The sequence below is a fragment of the Phodopus roborovskii genome, unplaced genomic scaffold (assembly GCF_943737965.1).
Source record: "Phodopus roborovskii unplaced genomic scaffold, PHOROB, whole genome shotgun sequence".
NCBI lineage: Eukaryota > Metazoa > Chordata > Mammalia > Rodentia > Cricetidae > Phodopus > Phodopus roborovskii.
Genome location: NW_026126407.1, coordinates 4759767 through 4780642, shown reverse-complemented (window position 1 = coordinate 4780642; position 20876 = coordinate 4759767). Strand labels below are relative to the sequence as shown.

Below are 20876 nucleotides of genomic sequence, written 5' to 3'. Positions count from 1 at the left end.
GAGTGAGTTTTAGGACAGCTAGGACTATTACTCTGTCTCAAAAAACAACTATAGAACTCTATGCCAAGAAAAGCTGTGGCTCTAGTACGTCTTTGGAGCGTCTATTACTTACAGACTCTCTTTGAAGCATGCTTACACAAATGCATACAAAATCATTTTCTGGTCTCTGCCTCCATTTATCAGTACTGGTTATCAGTCTTCATACAGAAAAGTTGTGTAGTTACAACTCCAGAAAGACTGCTAATGCATTATTTTTATTACATTTGTTTGGAGGGAGGGGACACATATATGCCATCACACATGTGCAGATCAGAGGACAACTTGAAAGGGTTGATTCTCCCCCACTTAATGGTGGGTCCCATGAATTGAACTCAGATAGTCAGGCTTGGTGGCAGGTGCCTTTACCATTGGGCCATTTTTTGGGGGGGGAGCTTTTTTTTTTTTTTTTTTTTTTTTTTTTAATAGGAAGATCAGAGAGCAGAGCTGGGTACTAAGCATTGGTCATTCTTACTCTGATAGCCACTTTAGCCATACTCCAAATAACATCTACATTCATAAGATGCATTCTTACTGGAAAATAAAATGAAGAACCCGGTTCCCCTCTTCCTTACTGATTGGGTATGTGACAGAACCCTGGTAGGAAGGAGGCATGGAAGGAGCAGTGAGGACTGAGGACAGGCTCTTCAGAATAGTTAAGCCTTGAATTTTCCCATCATGCTACAGAAATCACCCGTCACATCTCATTCCTTTGCAGGAGTTGCCGAGTGGCCCCTCTCATCCAGTGTGACTATTGCCCGCTTCTGTTTCACATGGACTGCCTCGAGCCCCCGCTCACTGCCATGCCCCTGGGCAGATGGATGTGTCCGAATCACATCGAGCATGTGGTGGTAAGCACAGCAGCATCCAGTCAGGTGTACTAGCCCAGCTGGGGCAAGCACTGGCCCTTAGAAAGCACACTGGAGTCAGCTTTGTGCCAGAATTCACTGCAGGTGCTGGCTTCACAGACCACCCTCGTTTCTGCTTTCGTGGACCTCCCCTTCCCATGGACCTCATTCAGGCTGTGTGATAGACATGACTTACCTACTTGTCATTTTTATCCCACAATGAATTAAGTAGTTGCTGTTATATAGCCCTAAGGATGAGTTTATTAGAGCCAACCTTAGGAAATTAAATGACTGGCTATCTGGAATACATGTGGCCCAGGCACCAAGACTTTGTTGACCTTCTCTTACATTAGTTCTTTGTAACCAACCACTTTGTATTGGCACATCCTAGGTTTTCAGTGAGTATCTTTTGCCTGCATGTATGTAAGTGTACCATGTGCATCCCTGGTGCCTATGACAACTGGAAGAGGATGTTGGAACTCCTAGAGCTGTATTTAGAAGTGGTTGTTATACATGCTGGGAGTTGAACCTGGATCTTCTGCAAGAGCATACCACTGAGCCATCTCCACCCCGTTTGTTTGTTTGTTTGTTTGTTTGTTTATTGAAGGGCCTCAAACTCACTATGTAGCCAAACTGGTCTAGGGCCTCCCCTGAGCCTTCCATTTTTATCTTCCAAGTGCTAGAATTATATGTCTGAGTCACCACACCCAGCTTTATTATTACTTTGTGTGCACATGTGTGCTCACCAGAGCATACATGTGTATGTGAGGGTCAAAGGATGTTGTAAGTCAGTTCTCTCCTGCCCTATGTGAGTAAAGTACCCATTACCCACTCAGCCATATTACTAGCCCTTTTTTCCAGTTGGTTTCTGGAAATCATACTCAAGTCATCTGGCTTGTTTGTCAAGGACCTTTATGCACTAAGCCATCTGGCTGACTCTTTTTGGACATTTTTCCCCACAGCTTCCTACAGACCTGTTGTCTACCTCTCCAGGAGGGTCAGTCCTGCAGTCACCTATAAGGGTGAATGGGGGGGGGGTGGCATCATTAAACGATACTCCTCACAAAAATTGCCTTTCCAAAACAAACCACTGCTACTGAAGACATACCATGAGGAAATAAAGGTATAGCTCCATGGTAGAGCACTTAGGACCCTGGGTTTTATCCCCAAGACAAAGGGTAGAAGGAAGAAAGAGGCAGGAGAAAGAACAAGAATCATACCTAGTGGTAATGATCATGAAGTGACTGTTAGCCTTCACTATGTCAGTGTGCTGGGCATGACTGGAGCCCTCTCTTAACGGAGCTGCACACAGAGGGCTAAAGGGTAGAGGCGCAGAGTGTTTGCCTAGTACTTAGAAGCTTTGGGCTCACACAGAAAGAAAGAAAAGAAAAATTTGTACATGCAGAAGAATCACTTCCTATCTTGGATTCATCCTATTCAGAGAGTTTGACCTAAGAGGAAGTTTTTCTCTGGGCTGTGTCCTATTTCCTTCCTGCTGAAACAAATAGAAGAACCATAAACAGTTCACCCAAATATGAATCCTAAGCAGCAGCTCTCCAGCAGGTGAAAAAATTATCTGGTTAATTTTTTTTAGCCACTTAGTTTGCTAAGTAGGAAGTTGCAGAAACCAGTTTTGCTGGGTCTGTCTCTCAAGATTCATTTTTATTAAAGCACTCATTCTGCTGAGGACCCATGTTCCATTCCCACACGTATATGGTGGTTCACAACCCAGCTATCTATAAGTCCAGTTCCAGAGCATCCAACAACCTATTCTGACCTCTGGAGACACCATACATACATGCAAACAAAAGATTCGTATACATAAAGTTAAAAAAAAAATCTTTAATTTTGAGAATTATTTCTCTCTCTCTCCATCTCTCCCTCTCTTCCTCTCTCTTCCTCTCTCTTCCTCTCTTCTCTGCCCTGGCTGGCCTGGATTTGTGGATCAGGCTGGTCTTGAACTCACATAGCTTTCTTAGCTGCCTCCCAAATGTTGAGTAAAGGTGTGTGCCACCACACCCAGCATAAAGTAATCAATTTTTTTTAATTGTTAAGATTTATTTTTATTTATGTGCATGTATGTTTGTGTGAGTGAATGTCATGAATATGAGGATGACCTCAGAGGACAGAAGAGGGGGTTATCAGATGCCCATACGTGTTGTAAGCTACCCAGTGTCTATTCTCTCTCTCTCTAGAGGAGTAGAGAGTCCTCTTTACCCCTGAGCTGTCTCTTATCATCCAGATCCTATCTTTTGAGCTCAGGTACAGGGGTCAGATATAATAGGAGAGGTTAGAAATAGCACAGGTTCTCTATTCCTTCTGTCAGCAATTGTACAAGTTCCTTCTTTGTCCTCCTTTGAACTTTAAGAGCAGGCCAGAGGTTTCTCCTTCCACAGGGGAAGATGTAATTAATAACCGAACTGAGATGAGTTCAATAATGCTTTCTGGTTCCCTGGGACAGGAATAGGGCCGAATAGGTGTGGGATTTTGATCCAGCAACTCTTCTATGTAGGACAGTTTTCTGTGAGAGAGCTCCTTACTGGGTTGGGAGTCTGGTTCCTTTCTGCTCTTGAGGGCCAAGGCCTCTATCTCCTTTAAAATCCATGCTGCTGGGAAGGACCCTAATGGCTGAATGCCTGAATTAGAGGCGCTTCCAGGCTACAGTTTCCTCAGTCCCAAAAGCCTTTCAAACGAGCAGGGGTCTCCCTGCTGTATATGATAGGCGTTTTGTGCAGACAAAAGGAACCCATTTAGCTGAAAATTTTTGTTTGTAAGTCCAGAGAATGGGGCTGTCTGGAAGGGGCGGCACCCTTAGAAATTTACCACAGTGATATTTCTGTTTGTCCCTAGCTGAACCAGAAGAATTTGACACTGAGTAATCGGTGCCAGGTATTTGATCGTTTCCAGGACACCATTTCACAGCATGTTGTCAAAGTGGATTTCTTGAACCGAATCCATAAGAAACACCCTCCTAACCGCCGTGTGCTCCAGTCTGTCAAAAGAAGAAGCCTGAAGGTGAGCCACAACCCAGTCACAACAGGCAAGATGGTGGCACAGGATCACAGATGTGGAGACTGAAGCCCCAGAGATACATCTTTGGTGTTTCAGCAAATAGTAAATGTGTAGTGACACTTGAGGACAGTAGTCATGATTACAAAAGCAAACTTCCATATATGGGTTTGAAATCTGTTTATACCTCTGAAGGATGAGCACCCATCACACCATGCCCAGTTGTATGCCATTGTCACATGTAGGGATTCTATTACTATGATAAACCATGACTAGAAACAACTTTGGGGGCGGTGACATTTAATTTAGTTTACAACTTTCAGGTTGCACTTCGTTGCTGAGGGAAATCAGGGCAGGAACCTGAAGATAAGAGTGATGCACAGGCCATTGAAGAATGCTGCTTACTGGCCTGGACCTCATGGTTTATCACCTTAGTAACCTGGGCTTTCCCATATCAATTATTCAGCACCACAGACTTGCTGGGCCAATCTGAAAAGGACATTTTCACAAATGACTGGTGTATATCAAGCTAACATAAAACTAGCCAGCCCTTGTTAAATGGGCCCCCTCTGACAACTCTGATCAAGTTAAGTTGTGATTAATTAAATAGATAGAAGGTGAAAAGAGATAAATATCCAGCTGAAATTTTAAGAAAAATGGGTCTGAAGGAAAGTCTACATATGGATCTGTTTCAAGACTAATATATCAACCAAGCAACTGTAGTCTTGCTACCTATTATTCCTGTGTTCTTTGTACCTGCTAAACTATATCCAAAGAGACTGAGAGAATTTCTTTCATTGAAAAACATTTACCATTTTCAAAGTATCCAATCCCCTAAATTCAGTTGATGTAGAAGGCTTTGCACACTGTTATATCCATTAGCAATTCTCAATAGTGGCCACTTGGTGGCAGCCATGTTTTAAGTTCAGTCACACTACTCCTAGTCCTTTAGTGGGTGTCATTCCAGAACTAGCAAAGATGCTTAACTGTTGGAAATTGTACAGTAAATTCTTAACTGGGTAACTACTTATCCTTAAGGAGAATGTTTTTCTCAAATTAAAGTGGTTCTTATTGTAGGAATAGAGTATGGTGGTAATCCAAATTGTAATTCTATGTTTTTGCCCACTAGACTGTGAGTTGAGGGCAAGACACTGGATCTCTAGGATTTGGAACAGTGCCAGACTCATGAGGCACTCATTAATGTTAGTTGGATGTATGATTGGGTTTTTGTGTGGTTCTTTCATTCTTACATAACGTAAATCAGTGTATCTTTTTTCTTTGTGGGACAAGGAAGTCTTCAGTTGTCTCATGAGTAATGAATGAATGGATGGTGAAAACTAACATTGATTAAATGTTCATATTAGTCAGGTGTCATGCTTTTCACAATGAATATAACCTCATTTGACTTGTTTCTCACTTACTGTTCACCCCTGCCTATTGGTAAAGAAACTACAAACCTACAGTCCAATGTCAGTCTTGTATGTTTAGGACAAAACAGAAGATAGTATGTGGTAATTTTAGAACTCTGCAAGGCCTTGGATTTTAATGAAGAACAATGAAAGCCCTACCTGTTGTTTCTATTTAGGACAGAATGTCTATGCTGAAGTAAAAGGACAGCCCAAAACAATTGCAGCACACTGAGCTTCCTTGTCTGTGGTGGATCAGAGAGTAGATGGTCCCTTGGACACCAGGACTACAAATGAAATAGTATCTAGTTAGGGCAAAATTCAACTGGACATATTGGCACTATCTTTCCTTCTATCCAAACAGGTTCCTGATGCTATAAAATCTCAGTACCAGTTCCCACCCCCTCTCATTGCACCTGCGGCTATTCGGGATGGGGAGCTGATCTGCAATGGGATCCCTGAGGAATCACAGATGCACCTTTTGAACTCTGAGCACTTAGCCACGCAGGCAGAGCAGCAAGAGGTGAGTGAATGCAGAATCAGTACTCCCAAATCCAATCAGTCTTCTGTGTCACCAAAACCCCTATGTCTGTCATTCCCACCTCTACCCTATCTCCACCCTAGCCCCTAAAAGTTGAGTGATCGTGAAGAATCCAAGGCTCAGACCAAGAGAACTTTTTAGTTCAGCAGGCTGCTCCCCTCATCAGTTTCCCCTTGCTTTGAGGTGGGTAGTTCTGTACTATAGCAGTAGATGAGCAGATCCACTGAGAGGTTAGCAGATGCCAGGGTACTTGATGAATGTTGATCACAAGGTGAGCCTTCAGGGTAGAACCAAAACAAGATCTCTAGTTCCAATAGTAAAACTGACAAGTACACCAATAACCTTGCTGGGGAATGAAAGTGGGATCCTTTTCTGGTCATTCGTGTTGGAAACGGTGAAACCTTGGTAACAGTGCTTGTCAACTCTGCTGTAGCCCTGGACACTGGCAGGACAGACCAACACCTCCCAGGCCTCTCACCTCCTCTCCTCTCCTTCCATTGCAGTGGCTCTGTAGTGTTGTTGCGCTCCAGTGCAGCATATTGAAACATTTATCTGCTAAGCAGATGCCTTCGCATTGGGACTCTGAACAGACAGAGAAGGCTGATATTAAGCCTGTTATTGTGACTGACAGCTCAATCACCACCTCCCTGCAAACTGCTGACAAGGCACCTCCACCTTCCCACTACCCTTTGTCCTGCCCCTCAGCAGTTAGCACCCAGAATTCCCTGGGCTGCTCTCCACCCCACCAACCCCCAGCCCTAGAGGACATCAGCTGCAGTTCTTGTGTGGAAAAGTCCAAGAAAACCCCTTGTGGGACTGCCAATGGGCCAGTGAACACAGAGGTAAAAGCCAATGGCCCACACCTCTACAACAGTCCCACTGATTCCACGGATCCCCGGCGACTTCCTGGCGCCAACACCCCCTTACCAGGCCTCACACACCGGCAAGGCTGGCCCAGGCCCCTCACGCCACCATCGGCTGGGGGGCTTCAGAACCACACCGTCGGCATCATTGTGAAGACAGAAAATGCCACTGGCCCCAGCTCTTGTCCCCAAAGGAGTTTGGTACCTGTCCCAAGCCTGCCCCCTTCCATCCCCAGCTCTTGTGCCAGCATCGAGAACACCAGCACTTTGCATAGAAAGACTGTCCAATCACAGATAGGACCTTCGTTGACAGATTCGAGGTCTCTGGGCTCACCCCCAAATGCCACCCGGGTGCTCACTCCCCCACAAGCTGCAGGAGACAGTATCTTGGCCACAGGCCCCAACCAACGATTCTGCTCACCAGCGCCATCATCAGGTGAGTACCCCTCAGCCCCAGATGATCAAGATCAGTCAATCTTCTTTTCTTACTAGTACATAGACTTGACTCCAAATCTTTGAGAGGACTTTGATCTTTGTATCAGTGACCCATCTTCCCTTTGTTTCTATGACAGGAGAAAGGCTGTGTTAGCTTGTCCTCGCTAAAAAAAAAAATTCACCTGTACTCAATAATTTAAGTCACTTCCTTGAGGTGGCCTGTCAGATCAGTGACAATACTGGATCTGCAGCTTAAGTTACCATCCCCTCACCTTTTGGACCTAGTTTTCTGCCTGTCCCATTACTTCAGAAGGCACATGCTATCTGGAACCACTTGGGGGCAGTGTGAGGTTCTGGGTGTACATTCACATACAAGAGTAAATCCATACCTGATGCACATACATTCTGAGCCAACTCATTTGAGGAATATTCATATTAAAAAAGTAGGGACAGAAAGCAGTGGTGGCCTGGCCCTGAAGCTTGCCCGCAGCCATATGCCTAAGGAAAACCTCTTGGGTCTGTACTTGTTCTCTCAGCTGTCCCTGGCAGTGTTTGGACCTCAAAGTTGCTGATCCCAGCATCTGAGCCAGGTTTCACATGCTGCTGTTACCTCTGTGGTCTCCCACATGAACTGATGTCATCCTCCTAGTCACTAGGCATCTCAATGACCAGGTGCTTGTGATTTCTTTGCATGTGAGCCTCTGGTCCTAACTCCTACTCTGTAATGCCAATGTGTATAAATTTTGCAAGCTGTCAGTTGTACTTGAGCAAACAGGAATTTCAGGGACAAGTAGAGGTAGCAGGGAGTTAGATGGTCATGACCCAAAGAAGCAACCTTACCACTTGACCAAAGTAGTAAATCGCAGCAGTTCTCACTGCTCTGGAGACTCCTGTGACCTGGGTGTGTTACTGTACCGTCTACCCTTCCTCACCACACGTTTTTAGCTCTAGGAGTTCCAGAGCCTATGGGTTGAGAATCAAGAAGGGAACATCACCTTGGGTCCGAAATCCAGAACTGTCTCAGCAATGGGGGATTGGACCGGTGGGTTTCCCTCAGGCGACGTAAGTAACAGTCTTCCTGCTCCGTCCCCAGATGGCAAGGTCAGCCCCGGCACGTTATCCATAGGAAGCGCTTTAACCGTACCCTCTTTCCCAGCCAACTCTACTGCCATGGTGGACCTCACCAACTCACTTCGAGCATTTATGGATGTCAATGGAGGTGAGTAATTTCCAGTAGTGTTCAGCTCCTTTTGAAGAGGGATAAGGACATGGGGGTGCACAGTATTCATTTGGGTAGAAGAGTGGGGAAGAAGGCTCCGTCTCCTGCCTCAGCCTTCTGGCTTTGTGTGAAATATAATCAAAGAAAAGGAGAACACAGCCAAGCTGAGCCAGTGGGAAAGAATAGAATCACATTAGTCAGATCACTTTGTGTTAGCAGAACAGAACCAGGAGCTTGCTTCTACCTGTGGAAAATCCCAAGTCAAAAAGAGATGGATTTCTCTGCACAGAGAATGGGTAGAAAAGGCCCATCCAGACCTTGCCCCACAGGCAACTGGGGGTTGTTGGTTCTGCCCTTTATTTACTTAAAATTAGCCTCCCTTACTGCAAAAAAGAAAAAAGAAAAAAAAACAAAAACACTGCATTGGGGTTCCTTCTCATTATAAATCCCATGTGAGATGCCCACTTCCACATCTTGATCCTCTTTGGACTTTATGCTGTTTGAACAAATCACTTGCTGAATTTTCCCTATAGCCCTTATCTACTTCCACATACCATTTCTCAGCTTTTTTTGATCTTTCTCTTTGGTTGATAGAAATCGAGATAAATATGTTGGATGAGAAGCTGATCAAGTTTCTGGCCTTGCAGAGAATACATCAGCTTTTCCCCTCCCGGGTCCAAGCATCACCGGGCAGTGTTGGGACACATGCGCTGGCTTCCGGAGGGCACCACACAGAAGGTGCGCGTGCACATACCTGCCACCACACCATCAGGTCTCCTGTCTGATGTGTGTGAATGACCACCTTGCTCCATGGAGAATCTCCGCTTTCAGTAGCTCAGACTCTTTGTACCTTTGTTGATGGGTTTAATAAAGCACTGTGGTTTTTTTTTTTCTCAGCATGAACAAGATGAACAACTTTCTGGTCAAACTTGGGGAGTTTGCCATAGCTTTGTTTCACATGAATCCACTTTGATTCACAGCATAGCAGCTACCAGTACTTTGGGGTATATGTTGTATGCTTTCTGTTCAATTACTTTGTAATATTTGATTTAGAAGGGTTTCCCAAGGTCCGAGGTGAAAAATAGAAAAACAGTAGGTAAGCTTCCTAGAAATTCTTCTCCGATGTTAATTGTGTTATCTCTGAGCTCTTAGCCCTTAAGGGCCTTGATGCTTTAGGAACTTAACAGAATCCCCCAAAAAAGCCAGGATGATGGTGCATGCTTATAATCTCAGAGCTAGGACTCAATAGCTGTCCAGCCTAGTCTACTTCTCCCAAAAAATGAGAAACTACACCAACGGTGGTTTATTCATGTATAGGTGTGCATGGACACACACAAAATGCAAATTTGTAAATTCTAGATACTCCCACTCCAACTAAACCCAAAATCAGTTTTTCTTGTGAGTTTGTGGGTGGGTGATGATGATGGTTGTGGTCTGAGGGATCAGATCCATTGGCTTTTACTGGACAAGTACTGTACAACTAAATTATATCTTTTAATAGAATCCATGGGCAGTTGATGTGCTCATTAAAGCTTAAGAAACACTGGCCTATGCCTTATGTTTTTCCATTTTCTCTTTATCATCAGTTGGAATATCCCTGTTCTTTACTAGGAGCCCAAGAACTTAAAGTACTAATGTCCTAACATCTCTAATGAAGATCCTTCCTAAACTGTTGGAGATGCTGTGGGTGGGGTGAAGCCTCCCCTCAAGCAGCTCTGGTCAGGTGTGAGTTTGCACGTGAGTCACCCAGTGGGGACTTTTTTCTAGACCACCAGCCAAAGATCCAGATTTTGTTGGTTTATGTTTGGGTCACAGGTTCTGAGTTTCTGAATGATCCTATCCCTATGTTTGTCTTGTAGTGCAAAGAAAGGAGGTACAGGCCCGAGCTGTGTTCTACCCCCTCTTAGGGTTGGGAGGAGCTGTGAACATGTGCTATCGAACCCTCTACATCGGGACAGGTGAGCCAGCCAGGAAACTGGGAGGGGCACTGGATCTTCAGCCTGATGGACACTTACAGAAGCCCTTTCAGGAGTTGATGGGTCTAACCAGTGGTTGTCCAGACAAGAGAGACTAAGGACCTAGACAATCAGTGGGGTACTTCCCTTGGCTCAGGCCTTTTGCTTTAGCTGCTGCTTACTCAGTATCATCTGAAACACTGTAGGGACTTCAAGAAGACACCTCCTATCCCTGTGTGTAATAGGCTCTCACATAACCCTCCCTTATTTGTTTATTTCTTGTCATTGAGCTGATTAAAGATAGTATCTCCTGTAGTCCAGGCTGGCCTTGAAATCATGTCTGCCCTCTTGCCTCAGCCTCTCAAGTACTAAAACTACAGGTGTATCCTGCCACACCCAGGTCACCCCTTATTCTGGAAATTGCCCTTAAAGTGGTATGGCTTGAAGTGCACTGTTGTGTCCACTTAGATGAGCCATCTTTTATAACTCATTGCTCCATCTGGGAAACGACCACATATTCTAAAGCAGATTAGCTTTAGAACGCAAAGGGATGTGCTGAATATGTGACACACATCTGCAATCCATCCCAGCACTTATGAAACCAAGGCAGAGAGGTCAGGAGTTCAAAGCTACCCCATCACCAAAAAGAAAAGAATAAAGAAGAAAAAAGGAAAGAAGGCTTTTAGCTGCCTTGAGGTTTCTACTAGCAGCCACCCAGAAGCTAACTCCCTTCTCTTTCACTTCCCCGACACATACACCTTACAGTCTGTTCTCTGCCTTTTCCTTGACTCCTGCCACCTTGCAGGAGCTGACATGGATGTGTGCCTTACAAACTATGGTCACTGTAACTACGTGTCCGGGAAACATGCCTGCATATTCTACGATGAGGTGAGGGGCAGAGATGGGTGGGAGGGAGCTTTTCCAACCTGAGATGTTCCCCTAGCATTGGGCTCTGGGCCCTGGGGCAGGGGCAAGAGTGAGACACTACTCCTCTCCTCTCGATGGTCTGTCTCGGAGGGAAGAGTCAGTGTGAAGGGGCATTCCACCATGGCAATCTGCTTACGGGAGCGGGCTGTTATTACAACTAATATTGCTCACATGAACAGCTTTGGGAGGCCACCTCAAAGCAGGGGAAGGGACCAAAACCAAAGGATATGCCCCTGAGTTTCATCATAATTATGTATGTGCCAGTGAATATCAGGTCAACAGAAAAGGAGTGGGGAGATATGGAGTCAGTAGGGCAGTCTTTCACAAGGAGGCGTCTTGATGAATTCTGAAAGAGCTGGGCTTAACTAAGGAAGAGTATGAGCTTGCTGGGTAGAGCAGCAAGTACTCATGTCCTCCTTCACCCAAGGCTTCACATAGCAACCACACATCATGTCTCCCCCCTCCTCCTCAGAATACCAAACATTATGAGCTGTTAAACTACAGTGAGCACGGGACAACGGTGGACAATGTGCTGTATTCATGTGACTTCTCTGAGAAGACCCCGCCAACCCCCCCAAGCAGTATTGTTGCCAAAGTGCAGAGTGTCATCAGTAAGTTGGAGCAGAGGCCTGTGACTACACAGCTAAGGCCCCAGTCACCTTGGTTCTGCCATGCTGTCAATGACCTACAGTTCTTTGCCTTCCCAGTCCCATTGGTCATGCTCATTGTCGGTGGGCCTGGGAAAGGTCACCAAGAATCAAGTACTGAACACCCACATATGTATCAGACCTTTCTGGGGACTTGAGACTCCACCAGCCCCTCCTGAGCATCCCTCAGCCCTGATTATATAGTACATAGTATGGGGAGATGCGGGGGTCCAGCCCTGCCAATCAGCCCAGATAGATCAGCTGTTCACTGTTCCCCTCCTATGATCATCCCCCTTTTTCCCAGGGCGCCGCCGACACCAGAAACAGGATGAAGAGCCAAGTGAGGAGGCAGCCATGATGAGTTCCCAGGCCCAGGGGCCACAGCGGAGACCCTGCAATTGCAAAGCCAGCAGCTCAAGCTTGATCGGGGGCAGTGGGGCTGGCTGGGAGGGCACAGCCTTACTGCACCATGGCAGCTACATCAAGCTGGGCTGCCTGCAGTTCGTCTTCAGCATCACTGAGTTTGCGACCAAACAGCCCAAAGGCGATGCCAGCCTGCTGCAGGATGGGGTTTTGGCCGAGAAGCTTTCTCTCAAGCCCCATCAGGGCCCTGTGCTGCGCTCCAACTCCGTTCCCTAGGTTATTGGCCTAGACACCCACCCAAGACTCCTGCAATGCAAAAATGTACACGAACCAAGCCCGGGTGTTTTCTATACCAGAAACCCTTCAACTACAATCTTTGCATGAAATGAAGAAAACCTTTTGACTGTTTTTTAAGACTTTTTTTCTTTTCTCAAGTTCTAGGGGGCATTTGCACATATATTTGTACTCAACATTTCATGGGAAAGCGGCAGACCCGAGCTGAGGAACAGCATGGGCAGGGAGGGGAAGACCCTGGTCTGGACACTTCCAGCACAACCCCTCCCCCGCCTTCTGCTCTCCCCCTCGACCACCTGCCCGCTGTTGTAAAATAATCAGAAACTTGTTCTATTTTGTGGCAGTGACAATAGTTTTATATTAAAAGAAAAAAAAATACAGTTTTCATACAGCAAAATCTATACAATATCATTGTTTTATTTAATATAAAGATCACTACCCACCCCCTTCCATGGTTCCCACCCTACAAGTTACTCTCCCTTTCTGCAGCGGTTGCACTACAGGTAGCTACTGTGTATATGGACACATGGGAAATGAATTCTTTTTCTGGCTGTCCATCTATTTTATTTCAAATAAGGAAAAGTGTATTTGGATTTTGTGTAAATACATCTAGTGATGACATTTTTTCAATGTTTTTAAAAACTGTACAGTACATGTGGTAGAGTGTTTTTCTCAAATGTCTATTGTAGCAAAGGCGTTTTGTCGTAAACCTGTTCTGTGTCCTTTTTTCGTTCTCTTGCCACTGCTCTTCCTGCTCACCCCAGCTCCTTCCTCTCTCTTCTCCATAACTAGTACCAATGTATATAGTAATTGTAATGTTTTAGACTTTACAGAAACTTTCCTGTATTCTGTATATAAAAAGCCAAAAATACTTCAAATTATGTTTTCTGCCTGTCTGTCCTACCTGTCATCACCCTTAGAGGGGACCTTCCCTGGGATATCACTTTTTGTACCCTTTGTACAATGATCAACCTTGAGTGGTCAGAGTGAGCCTAAGCTGGGTGAGGGAAATGGGAAGGGGGGGCACTTGACTTTTAGGGGTGCTATTTCTCTGGAGAATTGTAAAGTGGTAAAAATCCATTCTCTACAGCAGTGGTCCTCAGTCTTCCTAATGCTGTCTCTTTAATATAGTTTGTTAGGTGGTAACCACCCACCATAAAATTGTCTCATTGCTACTGTTATGAATCGAAATGTAAATATTGATATGCAGCATATGTGACCCCAATCCAGGGATCTCCACCCACAGGCTGAGAACTGCTGCTCTAGACTGACTCTTGTGTACCTTGAATGGCTTTACTACTGTTCTCATCAGGAAATACTCCACAGCTTTGCCCCGACTGGCAAAGCCCTGGGGATCCTCACCAAGCCAAACTCAGCACTTTCTTCCCAGAGACTAAGATGGAAGTGCTTCCTGAGAAGGGTCTCCTAGAAAACATGTTTTGGCGGTATTCTGAGTGGTGCCTATTCATTTATTAGTCTATTGACAAGGTCTGGGAATTAGTTTTGACAGCTGTAGCATCTATAATTGTGCTCCAAGGACACAGGGCAATTGAATAGGGAGTTTGTTCTGGTCCCTGAAATCTGGCCTTGGCTTCAAAGTACAGGTGTAGTTCTGACTGTGCCATTCTACTTCCACTGCGGGAAGGACTGCTCAAACTCTTAAAGGCAGAAGCTTTGTGTTCTGCTCAGGTCAGTTGTCAAAGGCAAGGTCCTACCGCGAGTGCCTGCACCCACACCTCCCTAGCTGTCCCTGCCTACCTTACCCTCAGTTCCTTCACCTGAGTAATGGGGTGTCCACCTACTTCTACCATCTGTGAGAACTGTTCCACAGACAAATTACCTCCTGGCATTTTTAGTGCCTCTTCCTTTTGGAAGGTAGAGAGGGTCAGGGATGTAGGAACATCTCTGTAAGTACCCATTGTTTTGGAGGTTGAGACAAGAAGATCTCAAGTTTAATACCTGCCTGGGCTATCTAGAGAAACTACCCCCAAAACCAAATCAAAGGGGTAGAGTCATAGAGTCAGGAAATAACATGATTGAATCTGTACCAACCCTGTCAGTGACACGGTGAGAAGACTCACTGGCCTGTACAGGGAGAGTCCTACAAGCTGGAGGAGGCTGTATAAATGACGAGAAAGAGTTGGTTCATGGAAGTGAAAGCATCCAGGCCCAACTCCAAACACACGGGCCCATTCATGTACAGAGGACTCCAGACTGAGACACTGAGCTACATACTCACACCTAGAGTAAACAGAGATATTCATTCAATCACACGCGTTGGTGGAGACTACAGATGCATGCTCAGCCTGGAGGGACTCCCGCCATGAGCACAGACACCTACGCAGAGCTCTCACACTTGCGCGCGCCCAGAGTCCAGAAGCACCCCCAAACCCTGAGCGGTGATCTTAAGGTCACGGATATGCACACACCCACCAATCCCTCAAGCAGATGTTTTCTGTACATACCTGGCACGCACTCCCGGGAGTTCGCAAGACTAGAGGGCGCTCCCAGGGCTCCAACATGTTCGCCCAGGCACGCCGCCAGGCCACCCAGACGCACGCCTAGAGGGCGCTCGCACGGCCCACGCGCGCGCGCAGACCCCTGCCTAGCCACTCGCCTGCCGCCGCCCTCTCGAGGCCGAGGCGGGAGCGACGAGGCACAGGCGGGAGCCAGGAGCACAGCCGGCATGGAGACGCTGCTGCTGGGCGCCGGGCTACTGCTGGGCGCCTACGTGCTTGTCTACTACAACCTGGTGAAGGCCCCGCCGTGCGGCGGCATCGGCAGCCTGCGGGGTCGCACGGCCGTGGTCACGGGTGAGTTCGCGCGGGCGGGCGGCGGGGAGGCCGGGCGGGTGGCAGCGGCCCGACCGGCTCAGCTGGCTCCCGCCCGCCGCCCGCAGGCGCCAACAGCGGCATCGGGAAGATGACAGCGCTGGAGCTGGCGCGCCGGGGAGCGCGCGTGGTGCTGGCCTGCCGCAGCCGGGAGCGCGGGGAAGCAGCCGTCTTCGACCTCCGCCAGGTGAGGCCACAGGGGGACGCGGGCGCGGTGAGCCTGGGACACGGAGGGAGGAGCCGAGCGACGCGAGCAATCAAGATCAGAGAGGAGAGAGAGACGCACTTAAACACTGGAGAGGATGCAGGGACTACAGTGGACACACAGGGGAGGAAAATCAGAACCAAATCCCGCAGAAGGCTTACTGAAGAGAGGAGTTGCTAGCCTTGAGATGTTTAAGGATCAGAAAGAATAAATGAAACCAGGTGTGGTCCCAGCACAGGCCCAGGAGCTCAAGGCCATCCTGGGCAAAGGAAAGACAAGAAAGGAAATGGTTAGGCTAATGAAGCCTCAGAAAGAACAGCAGGTGCAAATGCTCGGGAGGGGGTAAGGCGCGGAATGGGAGGAAGAATGTCGTAAAGGGACTCTGAGTCACAGCCAGCTTCTGGAATCCTTTACAGATCCCACTGAGGAATTTAAGACAGCTGAGCTCCGAGAAGACCCTTCGGTAGGCTCTGGGCAATCCCGGTGGCTTTTTTTAAAATGAGCTACCTATAGTTGTGTGGTATTTAGACTGCAGAAAACAAGAGTGAGAGACGGAGGGTCGATCTCCATAGCACACACCTTTAATCCTAGCACTTAAGAGGCTGAGACAGGTGGATTTCTGTGAGTTTAAGACCAACCAGGACTACATTGTAAGCCCCTGTCGCCAAAAAATAATTAAATTTAAAAGTGCTCAAGAGAAGACCAGGGTCTGTTACAGCTGGTGCACACCTGTCTGTAATTCCAGCACTGAAGGGACTGAGGAAGGAAGCTTATGAGTTTCTAGGCAGCCTGGGTTACAAAGCAGAGGCAAAAGGCTATATGTGGTAGATTTTAAGGTAAGGGATAATGGAGAGAGGGGCGATAATAACAAATATCTGCACAGTGCTGAGTATTTTACATATATTAAATCTGTAGCTCATGCAGGTCTTGAACTCATGGTCCTTTTGCCTCAGACTCCTGAGTAACTAGGATAACCAGTGTATGCCACTACACCAGACCTAACATGTGTTTTATCTGACTTAATCTTCGCAACTCTCTTTTAGTAGAAAGTATTATCATCATCATCAGAGGCCCCAAAAGATTAAGTGTCTCGTGGAAAGTCACACTCTATCTAGTTAGAGGCAAAGCTGAGATTTGTAGGCACACATCCATCACACTCTGATGTATTGGAGCAGGTTTTAGTCATAGGGGGCAGGCCCTCAGATGCCTGGGAGAAGGGAGGTACCTGGTAACAATCCTGGCCCTTGCTGCTCCACAGGAGAGTGGGAACAATGAAGTCATCTTCATGGCCTTGGACTTAGCCAGTCTGGCCTCGGTACAGGCCTTTGCCACTGCCTTCCTGAGCTCTGAGCCAAGGCTGGACATCCTCATCCACAATGCAGGTGAGCAGCAGCAGGCCTTGCAGGGGGGTGGCTTCTGGCCTGGAGATGTAGTCCCTCCAGGGACTCTACCAGGGACCAGCAGGCACATCTCACAGCGGGAATTTTGTGAAACCCACGGCCTACCTAAAACAGCGACTCATGCCTACCTTCTGCTGTAGGGATCAGTTCCTGTGGCCGGACTCGGGAGGCCTTTAACCTGCTGTTTCGAGTGAACCATGTTGGCCCTTTCCTGCTGACACACTTGTTGCTACCCCGCCTGAAGTCATGTGCCCCCAGCCGTGTGGTGGTAGTGTCCTCAGCTGCCCACCGTCGTGGTCGTCTGGACTTCACACGTCTGGATTGCCCAGTGGTGGGCTGGCAGCAGGAGCTTCGGGCATATGCTGACAGCAAGCTAGCCAATGTACTGTTTGCCCGGGAGCTTGCCACCCAGCTTGAGGGCACTGGTGTCACCTGCTATGCGGCCCACCCAGGTGAGGCCTGACTGACTGCCCCTAATTGCCCCTCTATCATCGGTGTGACGTACTGTGCTTTCTCCCAGTCTCCTATTGAGTCACAGAGTAGAAATGTGGTCCAGGAGAAACCTGTTCCTGGCTAATCCTGGAGCCCGGCTTTCTCCCCACCTGTTTTCTTCCTTTCCTACCTACAAGCTTGGAAGCTGACCACTGGGTGGGGGATAAGAACAAGACCCTGATAATAACCCTGAGGGCTGGGGCAGCAGTTCAGTGGTAGACCAGTTGCCTTAGTATAGGCAGGACCCCAAGTTTATGCTATTTGCTTGCTTACTTGGGTTTGGGGTGTATGTTTGCTTGGTTTGGTTTTGAGACAGGTTCTTGCTATATAGCCTGAACACTCAGAGATTCTCCTGTTTCTGCCTCCAAGGTGCTGGGATCAAAGGTGTGGGTCACCATGCCTGGCTTTGTTTTTTTTTTTTTTTTAAGTTTTTTTTTTAAATGTGCTTATATTAGTATTTTGCCAATATGTATATACACTGTGTGTGTGTCTGTATGGACCTACCTAGGCCAGATCCCCTTAGAACCTGGAGTTAGGAATGGGTGTGGGCATCCATGTGGGTGCTGGGAACAAACCTGGGTTCTCTACAAGAGCAGCAAGTGTTCTTAACCAGTGAACCATCTCTCTAACTTCTGGTTCATTGGTTTTTGTGTTTTTAGTTGTTTTGTTTGATTGTTTGTTTGTTTTGGTTTTTTTGTGTTTGTTTGTTTGGAGACAGGAGCCCAGGTTGGCCTGAATTCTATTTAGCTCTCAGTTAAGCCTCAAATTGACTCAATTATGTTGCCTCATGCTTAGATTTCAAGTGTAAGCCACCATGTCAAGCTGAGACGCTGGGTTTGATCACTTACACCGTGAAAAAAAGTTATGATGGTGATAACGATAAATTACCATTCAGTCAAAGGAGCCCTTTCTTTGTGAGTACCCACTATAAAATAGGCATTATGGTGCAGGGACAAAGGCAGCGAACCATCCTTGGTCTGGAGCTGTTGGGTTCAATCTCCAGGACCTAAAAATTATGCAAAGGAAAACAAAGGTCTGCCAGGTGTGGTAACACACATGTTTAATCCCAGCACTCAGAGCTGCATAGTGAGAACCTTGTGTGTCTGGAAAAAACAAAAACCAAAGACCTTACCCTCATATCCAATGACAGGTGATGAGATGACGAGGCAAGAAAAGGGGCATAAAAGGGATCTAGAAATCTCAAATACAGGGTTTTGTTAGTGATAGTTAAGGTAAAAATTGAACTCAAATCTGAATGAGATAAAGGGATCTTTGAAGCTCAGAAGGCAAGAAAAAGGCAGAAGTGCCTGGTATACTGTAGGATGGCTGTGAGGAGGACAAGAGCAAGTGAGATGAGCAAAAATGAGGTTGTGGTAGAGATGAGCTTTAGTCGGAAGGGTTTGATGGTCCACTTAAGATTTTACTCTGAGTAAAATAATTGGCTTTAAAAACAAAGAAACTTAGCCGGGCGTTGGTGGCACACGCCTTTAATCCCAGCACTCAGGAGGCAGAGGCAGGTGGGTCTCTGAGTTTGAGGCCAGCCTGGCCTACACAGTGAGTTCTAAGAAAGCCAGGGCTGTTATACAAAGAACCCTGTCTGTGGGGGGCGGGGAGATCATCCTCAACTTTAGACAATAGGTTACAACAGGCAAACGACATCTGTGCTGCCTAGATCTCCAAATTGCATTTTAGAAAACCATTGCCCAAGACTTCTTTGTAATCGCAGTGACAATACTACTAGCCCTTATTAAGCTTTTATTACAATTACAGATCCTAGTGTCCAAAACAGTGGCTGATATACCCTAGGTGCTCAAAAAATGATGGGTAAAGTCAGGCAGTGGTGATGCTTGCCTTTAATCCCACTACTCAGGAGGCTGAGGCAGGCAGATCCGTGAGTTTAAGGACAGCCAGTGCTACACAGAGAAACCCTGTTTGGAGGGGGATGGCGCAAAACAAGTAAAAGATAAATGAATCATGAGATTGGGCAGCAGAGGACATAGCCTGACCACAACCTGGGGCGGGGGGATGTACCGGCCATTAGGATAGTAGAAAGGCTTCCAGTAGGAAATGGTTATCACTGGGCAGTGGTTGCTCATGCCTTTCATCCCAGTACTCAGGAGGCAGAGGCAGGTGGATCTTTGTGAGTTCAAGCCCAGCCTGGTCTACAGAGTGAGTTCCAGGACAGCCAAGGCAGAGAGACAGAGAGACCCTGTCTTGAAAATTAATATTTAAAAAAAAAAAGGGAAATGGGTTGTTACCTTGGGAGCCCTGAATACTGATAGATACTAACCTGCTTCCCCTGGCACCTGATTTTGCCATCTGCTCCTAGCTGTTTTACCCCTGCCTGTTCCCTGAGCGCCCACTGCCTTCCTCCACAACTCTTCTTTCTTCCTGCCCACAGGACCTGTGAACTCGGAGCTCTTCCTGCGTCACCTTCCTCAATGGCTGTGTCCTATTTTGCGACCACTGGCCTGGCTTGTACTCCGGGCCCCTCAAGGGGGTGCCCAGACACCCCTGTATTGTGCTCTGCAGGAGGGCATTGAACCACTCAGTGGGAGATATTTTGCCAACTGCCGTGTGGAGGAGGTCTCCCCAGCTGCTAGAGATGACCAGGCTGCCCACAGGCTGTGGAAAGCTACCAAGAAGCTGGCAGGACTTGGGCCTGGAGAGGATGATGATGATGACCCTGCTGAAGAGCCTCAACCTCAGGATCCAGGGGCCCTGTCTTCTCTGAGTGGCCCCTGCCCTGAGAAAACCAGAGTTTCTGGACCTTCTCGTAGCTATCCGGGCTCACCAGACTTGTCTAAATTGACAAAGCGAAGAATTCAGGTGAAGGCCGAGCCCTCACCTGACTAACTTTCCTAACCCCCAGGCTAGAATGCTTCTGTAGTGCGGTGGGACCCCTCAAAACCTCGGTTGTGTGACTGGGCACAGAGGGGTTGCCACGTTTACATCTGGTTACGTTTTGGTCCCTCTTCCGTTCTCAACAGCCCATTTCCTAGTGAAAGGAAGTAACAACTACTACGATGGACAGTAATCGCAATCCAGCAATGATAAGTCAGACACTGTGTTGCTCTGGAATTTGATTTTCTCGTAATGATCCAAGCCCCCATTCCCACCTCCACCCCGGAAGGGCCGGCAGCTTTGCCCGTTGATGCACTGTTGATGTTGATCATCACTGAACCGAGGAGGACTTTGCAAATTTCTAGCTGGTAATTAATTTCCCTTCAATTTTACCCAGGCGGGACTAGGAAAGGACTCGGGGCTGAGCCTGGGATTTGAGCTTCTCTAGGGCGAAATCCCGAGGTGACGCAGCGCAAGGTGTTACTACTGATGGGACCCAAAGGTGCTACAGGGACCAAGCCCCTTGGAATAAAGCGAGTTGATTACAGACGCCTGGCTCCC

General features: G+C 47.2%; 2 protein-coding genes across 2 annotated transcripts in view; both read left to right on the top strand.

Moving 5' to 3' along the window:
- Phf12 (PHD finger protein 12) overlaps nt 1-13424 on the top strand; it is a 47511-nt gene extending 34087 nt beyond the window's left edge. The window contains exons 6-15 of the mRNA XM_051179912.1: nt 755-887; nt 3735-3899; nt 5664-5822; nt 6344-7139; nt 8232-8357; nt 8952-9095; nt 10217-10315; nt 11118-11200; nt 11712-11850; nt 12191-13424. Coding sequence (XP_051035869.1) covers nt 755-887; nt 3735-3899; nt 5664-5822; nt 6344-7139; nt 8232-8357; nt 8952-9095; nt 10217-10315; nt 11118-11200; nt 11712-11850; nt 12191-12525 — 2179 coding nt within the window. The 3' untranslated portion in view covers nt 12526-13424. The remainder of the gene's footprint in view (nt 1-754; nt 888-3734; nt 3900-5663; nt 5823-6343; nt 7140-8231; nt 8358-8951; nt 9096-10216; nt 10316-11117; nt 11201-11711; nt 11851-12190) is intronic.
- Nucleotides 13425-15143: 1719 nt separating this feature from the next.
- Dhrs13 (dehydrogenase/reductase 13) lies at nt 15144-20864 on the top strand. The gene is made up of 5 exons (XM_051179926.1): nt 15144-15356; nt 15443-15561; nt 16838-16961; nt 17120-17431; nt 19873-20864. The coding sequence occupies exons 1-5, from the start codon at nt 15230-15232 to the stop codon at nt 20325-20327; spliced, it is 1137 nt and encodes a 378-aa protein (XP_051035883.1). The 5' UTR covers nt 15144-15229; the 3' UTR covers nt 20328-20864.
- The last annotated feature ends 12 nt before the right edge of the window (nt 20865-20876 follow it).

Coding starts and splice junctions, on each gene's coding strand:
- Dhrs13 (XM_051179926.1), top strand. CDS start 15,230: ATGGAGACGCTGCTGCTGGGCGCCGGGCTACTGCTGGGCGCCTACGTG. Junction 15,562..16,837: donor CCGTCTTCGACCTCCGCCAG/GTGAGGCCACAG, acceptor GCTGCTCCACAG/GAGAGTGGGAACAATGAAGT. Junction 17,432..19,872: donor CTGCTATGCGGCCCACCCAG/GTGAGGCCTGAC, acceptor TCCTGCCCACAG/GACCTGTGAACTCGGAGCTC.